This window comes from Acanthaster planci, linkage group LG10 (genome assembly GCF_054643075.1).
Source record: "Acanthaster planci isolate LZ-2023a linkage group LG10, COTS_SCS, whole genome shotgun sequence".
NCBI lineage: Eukaryota > Metazoa > Echinodermata > Asteroidea > Valvatida > Acanthasteridae > Acanthaster > Acanthaster planci.
In genome coordinates this window covers 6182161-6193840 of record NC_141786.1, presented here as the reverse complement: position 1 = coordinate 6193840, position 11680 = coordinate 6182161, and the positions used below count along the sequence as shown (strand labels likewise).

At 40.8% G+C, this 11680-nt stretch overlaps 1 protein-coding gene across 1 annotated transcript; it reads left to right on the top strand.

The window, feature by feature from the left end:
* The first annotated feature begins 176 nt into the window (after positions 1-176).
* On the top strand, positions 177-11041 carry LOC110980599 (cell division cycle-associated 7-like protein). The gene is made up of 8 exons (XM_022237439.2): positions 177-303; positions 2017-2091; positions 2431-2499; positions 3305-3511; positions 4030-4263; positions 5506-5655; positions 6697-6833; positions 7812-11041. Exons 1-8 carry the CDS (start codon positions 286-288, stop codon positions 7825-7827), a joined length of 906 nt encoding a protein of 301 aa, XP_022093131.2. The 5' UTR covers positions 177-285; the 3' UTR covers positions 7828-11041.
* Positions 11042-11680: the final 639 nt, after the last annotated feature.

Sequence of the window (11680 nt, the reverse complement as noted above, 5' to 3'; positions counted from 1 at the left end):
CTACTTCTTTAAATTACTCTGTTATGCCCCTCCCCTTTCCCGTCACCCCGCTGCCAACGCGTTGAACATTTTGGGCCCCTGGGAATCGTGGCTATATTTAGCAATCCTGTCTGGTTCCTAGACTACTTAAACGCGTTGCTGGTGAGATCTGAAATCAATGGAATGGCTTCCACCTATTGTGTTTTTGCCCGCGATTTAAACCCACGTGTGCCAGCGTCATTCACTGGGAGCGCGGCGACGGGAAGAGTCGAAGAAGGCGTAACGTTTCCAGAAAAGAGTTACGAAATGGCCCCAAATCGAAAGGTAAGGCAGGTTATATCATCACTGTTGATCAGTTCTGATCGCTGTCATTGCACACCACCAAGGATTTTAGAATGTCATGAATGTCCGCAAGCATAAAACTAAAAAAAGTCGACTCGAAGTCGAACACAATGTCAAGTGGCTTAGCCCGCGGACAGTGGTGGAGCTTCATGTAAAAAAAAAAGCTAGCCTAATTTGCTTTGTACGTTATTTCTCAATCGATCAGCGTGACTAGGGCTTGTCGTAATGCATGTCCCATGTAATGTAGGCCTAGGACCTACATGTACCTGTATTTACTACTCTTTTCATGTGCTGTTGTCACATTTATTTATTTATTTATTCTGGTTTATTCAATTAAAATATACAGGGTAGGTAGCCACATCAGGGTCGCCGATAAAACCCCATTTACAATAATCTAAAGGCATCACATAGTAGAAGGGAATATAAAGTGATAAGACTAGAGTATGGAAAATGATTCATAATTTTAAAAAGTAAAGATAAAAATTGTGAAAAATTAAGTTATAAATCTATGTTCACCAAACGGGAAAAAAACAACAACATTGAAGACAGGTCATTCAGGAGAGTTGATGAAATGACAAAGTCTTACCCCCACATACGGGTAAAAATATTACGAATTACAAAAGTTTAGCTAAAACTAGGATTGTAGATTTCATGTATCTATCAGTTTTACACATTGGGTACAACTAACTAGTGTAGTCGTGGAACTGACTCTGAGTCTTCTGGCAGTTGTGTTGTTCAATCTAAGGGGTGGAAGCAGATTTCAAAATCTGAATTACGGATATATGAGGAATCATTGCTGCAAGTTTGAGGACAAAGCTAGCCCCTTGCACAATGTTCGAATGGGGCTCATATTTTTTGGCCAAGCAAGGCCCTTCTCACACCACAGACTGACAGACGACAGTCATTTTTTTGCTTGTAAGTTGTAGGGCCCAGTAAAACTCACTAAAGGATGGTTGGCCGTCGGTGCAAAAATACAAAGAATAGGCCTACAAAGCCGCCTAGCACTGCCCAGACCAGGCTCGGTTCACAGAGTGTTAAATCCCACCCAAATATTATCAGAACCCCAGATAGGCCTAATAACTTTAGGCCTAATAACTTTTTAACTTTAACCCTGCTTTAATGCAGTAAAAATAAAATTTCCCAAAAAGTCCAATATTGAGGTATTAACTTAGTAAACACTTGTAATTTTTCAGACGAGTTAGTCTCATAGGGTTTGTGTACAGGCTGTTAAGTGGCAATATACTAGCTACAATGTAGGTTTATATGGAATATACATGTACTAGCCAGATTTAGAAGTAAGTGAATGCCAGTTTGTCCACAGGGGATGTTTATAGAAAGCAACCTGTCCTTTTTAAGCTCAGACTAGAAAAGCACTGAGAGTAACCTGCCAAACATGGCAAGAAAAAACGACTGTGCTTGTGGCGTCCAGCAATGGATCTCTGTGGCTGACCAGCAGGGGCTCCACTGCACGACTCCACAGTGTTTCCTGGCTGGCGCCCTTTGCTGGCATTAGGCACTGACACCTCACTTCCCCCAGACCCCTAGAATGCATCCAATTCTCCAGCCGGCAAAATGCTTCAGTCACTTTGAACTTAAAACTTGTGAATCCCAGTTGTTTTTTGCAGCAGATGAAATAAATTTGAAGGCATTTTTGGTTTAACACAATTCGGACGCCGAATCGTTTTTCCCCTACAGCTATCGGAAATTGACACTGAAGATGAGAGCTATGAGTTGCGAAGACAGAAGAATATTGAGGAAAACAAAGCCATGGTGAGCCATTCATAGAATTCTGGAAACATCTGGATTTCATGCCCCATTTCCACCTGTTTGATTGTGAATGTTACTGCAATACTGCTGAATATTAATGCTGGCAAACTCTTTGTGTTTGTTCCACATATTGCGGTTAACTTCTTCCTACTTAGATAAACTGTGCAGACAGTGGCCAGTGGGAAAAATCCAATGAAAAAAAGCAGGGTGGTGAAATTTTTAGCGTGGTGATGTTAGTTTTAGCAGGGTGGCCTGCCCTGCTACACTCCCCTGTGGAAAACACTGCAAAGTGGGGCTTGTCCCCTCTACTTGACTAATCTCATGATTTTCCCATTTACACAGCTGAGTAAGTTGCTGTCGGACATTGGAGGGATGCCTGGCTTGCCTCGTCGTCGCTCAAAGTCACCCAAGGTGAGAGATTTAACCATTAAAGAGACTACCTGACATGTTGTATTTCTGTCTGTGGCTGCGGCTGTGTCAGTGTTGAAAAACAAAACCACAGCCGCATTTGGTGACAGTGGTGACTGACAGTTGGAGCCTTGCAGATAGTAAACTTCCACCTGTGCTCAGAGGATGTCCAATTAGATTCTTTCCCCAACTTAAGTTGACCTGCCAGTGCCTTACTCTACTTAAAGCTACACTCAGACTCACACTCAAGCTGAAGATATCTGAGAGAGCCCTAACAGTCCCAAATCCTCCAATTTCAATATAATTTTACATACACCCTAGAGGGTTAGGGTTTGCACAGTGGCGAGTCTCCGCACGAGCGTTGGGTTTTAGAACCACATATCTCGCTAAGAATGAGATACACACACCTGGCATTTATAAAGACCTTTAAATTGATAAATGTACAAATATTGGTTACAGGTCTGTACTTTTGTACTCATTTTGATATCAATTTTAATTCTGCCCATTCTTGTACTTTGTTCTTTATTCAGAGTCTTAAGACTCAGTTTGTCCTCACCGATAGCCCTCAAGGCTGGTTCATGCTGTATGCCAAAGTGAGCACGACTTTGTGACACAAGATAAAGTATTTTCACTGAAAATTTGCAAAAGTTGAACACGTTTATTCAAGCGAAATTTTGCTGCAAATCTTTAGTGATGTCAAATTGGCCTTGCTTTATGTTCGCCCTTCGTATGAACTGGTCTTTAGTGTGTATTCATAACTTCACCATGTTCACAATGACTCTGTCCTTCCTTTTTCGTTATGCTGCAGAGATCTCCCAAGACAAGGAAATCGCTGGATTGCAGTTTCATCCGGCGGCGCAACCCTGCCCGCAAGGCACGGCTGAGATCACCGCTCTTTCACCGCCCCTCCCTGATCCAGACCAGGGGGCAGAAGAGAAGGGCGGAGACTGGAGAGGAGGATGAGGTCAAAGTTTATGTCGATGACGAAGACTTGTTTCCCGTCAAAGAAGGGGAGGTGGGTGTGGCCCAAGAAATGGTGCGACCGTTTACGCGGAATCACTCTTCTTGCATCTGTAATTCCTGAGGCCGTCAATTTTTCTCTAGGTAGTCTGTAAAAATTTAGCACGGGTGAAATGGGGAAATGGCAGAATGCAACGAAACACAGCCAAGGATTTTATTGCATTGTTGCTTGTTTATATAGGGGTACAAGCCCTCCACAACAAATTTCTGATGGCTGTTTGAATAAGTTGTATTTAGCAGGGTTATGTTGGAAGAGCAGCTGTCTAATCTGTTTTTAACAAAGACATTCTTACTGCAGATGTTTTGCTAGTTCATTATTTCATTTTGATGTAACCACTTCGAAGAACTGTCTAATTCTGTTGTAAAGTTTAATAAGGCAGAGAGAATTTCTTGGGTTTGTTCCAACCCTGTCTCATTTGAGATGCAATTGTCTTGTCGTTTTCTTAAAGTAAAAATGTTTTTGTTTGTTTGAAATTTAAAAATTAAGATTTTCATTGTCTGTTTTTTTTGCAGAAACTTGTTATTAAGTTTGGTCCAACATTCAAGAAATCCTCCCTGGACTCGGGCAACGATTCCGACTCTGAGTTTGAAGTATACGAGGATGAAGTTGAGGAACTGCCAACTCCAACTAAACGACGGAGGCTGAACCGCCCTCATGAGGCAGCAAGGCAACCTGAAGACATCACTGAGGAGGAACTGCAAATGGTCGCCGAGTGTGTCAGGGACAAGAAATACAATGCTGAAGTGGTAGGTCAAGGGTCACAGGGAGGTCATATTTAATGTTGTACAATTTTGTTTTCATCCACAAAAGATTCCTCTCTCTGTGAATAAAGGTGGCAATACTATTTCTCAAGTGCTGAAGCTTTTTCAAGTCTTTAAGTCCAGAGGGCGGGGGGAAGTTGCTCCGCCCCTGACCCCAGGATGCACTGCTGCCATCAGGGTTTAGTTTGCATGGAGGATGCTTACGGGAAGCTGTGTTCACTGGCTCAAGTGTGTAAAGCATACAATTCTGGTCTAACCATACCAATTCCAGATTTTGTATGATTTGAATGGATTTTGTGGGGTGCAGGATCATTTCAAAGAGCTTGGTTCAATTCGTAGAGCATGCCATTGGTGTTTGTACACCATGTTGGGGATTTCTGTCACGTTAGTAGATTTTGGAAAATTTATGTATTCTGGCAATTTTCTCTCCAAAGGAGAATAGCGCATGACAAAGCAGTGAAGAATTTAACGCTAGTGTTGGACACCCTGAACGAAGCAGAGGCCTGGTTCTGTTGGTTTATGTTTATTTTGGGTACAGGGTTTGAAATGCCCACTGGTGTGGTGGACTGAGGCCAGTGATTGGTCTTCCAGCATTGGCACCATTGCAAGCCAGAAAATCAGTTAGAAATTTGGTAAAAAAGAATGAAATAGGCTTCATTTTCTTTGAAATAAAGGTACGTACGGTAGGCATGTGGAGAATGTACAGCACTGGTACATGTACATTAATCATGTAATCGTCGACTGTGTTCAAACAGTTTCCTCATAATTACTTCTGTTACAGTGTCCATCTTGTAACACTTTTTCTGGCCCAGTTAATTTTATGAGTTACCAGCCCTGCAGTTGTCCAGTTTAGTTGTCCTTTTCTTGAAATTTTGACCCCTGGGTGCATAGTGGACATGACTGATTTTCATCTCAATGCGCACAAACCTGTTAGGGCTTTTGGATGTGCGTTAAGCAGTCAGTAGCAGTAGGGACGTTTTAGCAATGACCAAATGTTTTAACCACTGGTCAATTTTCCCTGGTAAGTTGTGCACAAAATGTATACTGGGTACCAGGCAAAATCAACCAGGGATTGGTAAAGTTTCCTGGCTTGAACTTAATACCAAGTGGTGCCAAAGCGTCGGTCACTTTCTGATGCTAATATTGATTGTTTTGGCACCATGCTGGGAATTGCCAAATTCAAGTTTGTTTTTTGCTTTGCTTTTACAAAACTCTTGCCTTTTACAGGGCACCACCTGCCACCAGTGCCGCCAGAAGACCATTGACATGAAGACCATATGTCGCTACGACGGCTGCACCGGGGTCAGAGGCCAGTTCTGTGGGTCTTGTCTTCGTAATCGCTATGGCGAAGATGCCAAGGCTGCTCTGCTGAACCCGGTAGGCAAGATGTTAGATTTTCCTGGTGGTCATCTCCAGTAGAGCGATTGCGCCTTGGAAGTCAAATGACCTACCAGTAAAGAGGGTATCTTTAATCAACATGGCATCCTCCCATTGCAATGTATCATTTGTAAATTTTAAGTGTCGTTTACCAAAAATAGGGAAGATTTCGGTACCGCACTTGACACATCAGTAGTCTGAGTATTGCACTGACTGTCAGCTTTAGTTTCTTGGTTAATGACACTTATGACACACTTCACTATGGGAGGACGCCATGTTTGTTGATGTTTAATACCCACTGTATAAAGGTCACTTGACTTACTGACGCAATCTGCGTGTTCCACCACCAGTCATACATGTTTGTGCCTCTGCCCATGCCTTGTGGTTTATGTTTGTGATGTGCATGCATACAATCAGAAGGGATTAAGAGAATATTAAGTGCAGATATATTTTGCTTCCTTCAAGAGGAACGTCTCTTTTTCGTTCTCTTTTTGCAGTATTGTTTCACTTCCCATCTCTTGTCTCTGATTAACCCTAATAGGGGTGGGGGGAGGGCATTGAATCTGCCCCTTCACCTACTTATTCTCCGATGTGGCGGCCAAGCAGATTTTTTTTCCCTACGCCAAAACTTCAAGAATTTTCCAACACTGTCTTGCAGTCATTTTGACACCAGTGTTGTGAAACTTGGGCAAGACACAGGCTATACGCAGGATGACATGTGAGGCCTTGAATCTCAGATGAGCGTCATTACGCGCCTTATGTTTGATTGAATTGAAACTTCACAAATTACTTACCATTAGTGTTTGTGCGTCCATATCGAGTTTTTGAAAAGATAAGGTTTGGGCAGCCAAGATCTTAGGGTATAGTTGGATGAGCGAGATCTCCTGAGGTTAATTCCAAATCATCCAATTCCCGCAAGCCATGATTTATTTGTATAATTGTGTTCATTAGTACAAAGCCCAGTACATTTATTCTATGGTAGCTCCCAGCTCCTTGTACCACAGTCATTACATTTGTGCAATTTTGCCATCTGTTTTCTAGGACTGGATCTGCCCGCCGTGCCGTGGCATCTGTAACTGCAGCTTCTGTCGCAAGAAGCAAGGACGCCATGCCACGGGCATCCTCATCCATCTCGCCAGAGAGAGCGGTTACACTAGCGTTAAGGATTATCTGGAGAAGTAAGTGTTGCCCAAAACCCAGCTCATGCACAGTGAGGCCCGTCACCAGGTACCAGGTCGGGAACCAAACCACAATCTAGCGATGTCCCTAGTTTCTGCTCATGTCGCTAGTTCAAGCGGCAATGACGTCATTTTGATCAGGTCACATGATAACGATATAAATTTCCCAAGCGATTTTGGGAAAATAACGAGATTTGAAATGCTGGCAGCCAACATGGCCACCATTGCCGTTACCATTGGAGTCTATGGCGAAATTGTTTCGAATCGCTATTTTGGAAAATCGCCATGGTAAACATAAAATCTGCCACGGCGAATCGATGGAGATTTTTAATGGCAATATTTGCATAAAGTAAACTTCAGCAAAGCTTCATTTTTTTTGTGTAAACGTTTTCATTAGCAGAGTTGGACTCACTTGCCTACCGAATTCGACACATCCAGTGCAAGATTTGACCGAAAAATCTCCTCGATCCGCTATTAAAATACCAAGTGAAAGGGAAGTTTCATCTAGATCTTGGGTAGCATGTTTCCCGTAAATCTGATCAATGAGAGGAGTTTGTTTTGAAGTCTTTGGCCGATAAAGTGATCAATGTCATCTGCGAACCGTGATCTAAAAGTAGTTCAAAAATTGCATCATCGTTGCAAAACGAGCAGCGTATGCATATTCTGGCATCATCGCTAGACTGTGGTTTGGTCCCCAACCTGGGTACTGTCGTTTGGTTGGTTGGCAAAAATAAAAATCTGCAGGAAAAAAAAATTATTGCACTAGAATTATAAATGATTATCAAAAACCCCAAGAATTACCCCAATATGGATATTGTTTCGTTTAGAACAAATGCAGTGATATCACCGACCAACAGAAAATGTCCCCACAGGTTTTTTTTTGTTTCAGGGCCTTTGCATATTTGCACAACGCACCTGATTCATGTTTTGGCTAACACTGAGCATTCCTAAAGCCGTCTGTGTTTACTTTTGTCTCAGATTTTCAAGGGCTTGAGGACCTCTGTTTGGCATGACTTCACCTGCTGCAGAATACTCAGGGTTAAAGGTAAAAGGTCAAATACTGACCTGTCTTTTAAAAGTCACAGTTCATTTGCATGTATTTACTCCAGACGCAGTGCAACTTGCCATTTTTGGAACAGAGAATTAAGCCTCAATTCTTTTTTTCCTTGGGACCAAAGTGTTTTTCTCACTGGCAAATGTGACGGAAAATAATTTCCAATGGAATCTCCTATTTTTTTTGCAAGATGTAGATAAATTATGAGGCCATGTATTGTTTTGACCATCAATGAATTCTCTCAACCAACTCTTGGACTCTTTCCCATGTTGTAGATTTATGAAACCTAAAGACCATGGAGAGGTTTCCTCCAAATGAAATCCGTTAAATGATATTGAACATTGAGATTAGAGTTTCTGCATTGTGGCCATCCAGTACGTGTATTTCTGTGTGCATCGGATGTGGTGTTGTGGTTTTGAAAAATCAATCCAGCGACCTCAAGCAGATCATTTGGTCCCCTTCCAAGTTCAATAATCCCGTGATTATTTACGTACCACCTTCATGAGAGTTACATTTCCACAATTTTTCATAATAGCTTTAGTTTACAATTTGACAATCACAATTTTGACTAAATTTCACTGTGTGAATTGAATCCAACTAAAGTAGCAGATAATGGGACTTGCGGATTTTAGAGAGTGATCATATTGCTTTCAGTTTTCGACCTGCCATGGTCACGTCACGTCATATCCACGTCTTCTGTGTTACTTCTTTCCAGTTAAACATCTGTCTTTGATCAGAGAGAATCCCGAGAAGTTTCTGGTTAAAATACCTTATGCATATTCATGAGCTGAATTCTCATTGGTCCATTCACCGTCACATGCCACGCACTGTTTTGGCAGTTTAGCAGAACCAATGGCAAATGCACATATTCATATGCAAGCATAGTGAACTATTTCCTGGTCAATCAGGGGAACAGTTTTACTATTCATGTGCTTTATGACGTTTTCATGGAACTATTGCTGGAGTGAAGTAGGCGTGCTCCAGCACAATGCTAACCGCGCATAAAGGGTGGCACATCTCAATGTTGATCTGCATATTCATATGAGAGCTGACGTTGTGATGCTAATTGAATATTTGAGAGGCATAGTTAAACAATGTAAACATGTATTAATCATGTTTAGTCTGGATGGATGGTTGCTGTCACCTCATTCTTGATATTGGACGTTGACTGACTTCCCCTAAGCTTCACCTCAGGAATTATGGTAATTTGTCAACGTCCAGCACTCAGTGGAGGTGACATCGACTATTCTTCCTCAAACCCTGTTATATTTGTGTGATATTGCCAAGTTGGAGCGGTCTAGTACATGTACAAATAGATTAAAAATGACCACCCCAGTGAGTTTTTTCAAACATTTCTAAATAATGATTAGTATAAAGTTAGCATTGAAAATGCATTGAAATGGCATGTGAGACACTTGCCTACGGAAGAACTTCACTTTAAAATGACTTGAAAAAAATTATTTTGAAAATATTGTTCACTCCTCTTAAGCCCTCGGAATTCTTTCATGTAATTGTCCAATATATAGGAAAATTCAATCAAGATAATAATGCTGATGTTGAAGAGCTGATCATAACGATTGCAAATGGGCCATACTTGTAGGGATAGTTGCTTTGTGTGAAGGATAAAAAAAGTGAGCTTATAAATGTATTCTTTTTAGACGAGCTATGTTTAAACAGATAACGTTGGTGCACAACATTATATGTACACAGAATTGAGCACAAACGGAAATCCAGTTTGGAGAATGTAAATATTAAACAACTTTTAATTTTTTTTCATTTTTTCCCTTAAAATCCCACCAGATCCAATTTTACTTCGTAGGATTAATTGGAGCATTGTTCGACAAGTTTTTTTTGACAATTTGATGCATCTTAATACAAAATGAAATTGTTGTATTTGAGCTGGAAAATTTCAGCTGTGCTTTGTGGAAATGCCATAGAAGATTGACTAGATCATAGAGTGACTTTTAGAATGGGCTTTAGAGCCACAATAATGCCAGCCGGATGGGGACATGTGTATTTGGCGCACAACCCGTCACTGCCGGTCTGCAGTCAGAATTTAATTGTGCTGATGGCGTCACACTTTGTTTGAACCCTAACAGGCCCCAATCCCCCAATGTCAAGACGATTTCATACATTCACACGCAAACAAAGCGTAGGTCATCAGTACAGAGGTCGGTTGGTGTTACAGAGATGGTGGTGCTTTTTTTTTGTAATTAGAAAAGGAAGGTCAGGATGCGACATAAAATAGAAAGGCCTAGCGAGCAGCAATGTTTCCCCACCGTAGTGTTTCTCTCTAGAACTTCAACGTACGAACTTTTAGCCTGCAACTCAGCACCTGGAGTGAAGACAGAAATGTTGTCTATTTTTTATTAGTGAACCCCCTTTAATGGAAAATAGACATTTTTCCCATCTAGTTTTCTTTGACTTCAAATGCTACCCCAGTATGTAGAAACTGTGCCATTGATACAACCTGGGTGTTAAATTAACACCACAGTTTTTCAGGGTGGATGATAAAGTGCATAACCATCAGGGAAACCAAAAGCTTTGTTACTTTTTGTTATCCTTTGTTGCCGTATTGCTGATCTATTTTCCTGCCTCGACCATGAGATTTTCCCGTTGCTCATCGGAGCAGACCGGGTCAACACTTCAGTACATAATTCGGCTGATGCCTTTTTGATTTGTTGGGCTTTGAGATAAAAGTGTGTTTTTTATGTCGTCATTTACAGCAATTTGTTTTGATAAGGGTATGAGATGGAGGGTGCTTTTGTTTAAAAGTAAATTAGTGGAATAATAATTTTTTTTGCCAAAGGACGTAATAACTGCAAACTATTTCTCAACTCCAGATGTCAGATTACTCTTAAACATGAATTTTCTGAATTTTACTTTCTGTCAATGTGGTAAAAGTGTACGATAGTTTATCATTATGTCACACCGTAGGAATGCGATAAGCATTTGGAACATTGGAACATTGGTGTTTTAGTTCATACTGCTTTTATAATGCAACTGATATTTCTTAATTTTTCACAATTAACATATATATATGCAGTAATTGAATTTGAATTTTGCAAGTATTTTTCTTGTATTTTGAAAACGCTGTTCATGTTTATATGTTTTCATACTTGATTTGTCAATAAAGTGGTTTACTAAGAAAGGAGATTGAGGGAAGTAGACAGCGCATTTTCATTTTCACAAGGTGTACTTTGTGTCGGGGAGATGCTAATTTTTAATAACGGGTTTTGCCCATCGATATAAATATAACACTATATACTCCCTGTTTATCCGACAGTTGGCGGAAAAATTCACAAGGAAGCTTGTTTTTTTGGGCAAAGTCTCAGACAAACTTGCATGTGGTTCTATTACGGGCCCACAGTCCATTTGGTACCTTTGGAAAACACACGTAAACAAAGTGTGTTGTAATTGAAACTTAATATCGATTTCATAAGCTGTCGGCTCCTTAAATTAGCTTGCCCTATTGTGGTTAAATCTCTCACCTACGTTCTTAATTTCCCTTTGCACAGGTCTTGTTCCAAATGCATACAAAAGTGCCAAGATTCTCCCGCTTCATTAAGCTGGTGATAAATCATGTCTAAATAAGACCGATTTCAGTGTTGCCAATATTAAGTAAAATGTTACAGCGAGCAGTGTGCAATCAATTTTTCCGGTTTATTAGTGACAATAATCTCTTATATGACAATCAATCTGGTTTTAGGACACTTCACTCGACCAACACTGCTCTGGCTAAACTTGTCAATAATTGGTCTAAGAATATTGAAGAAGGTGAACTAAAAGGTGT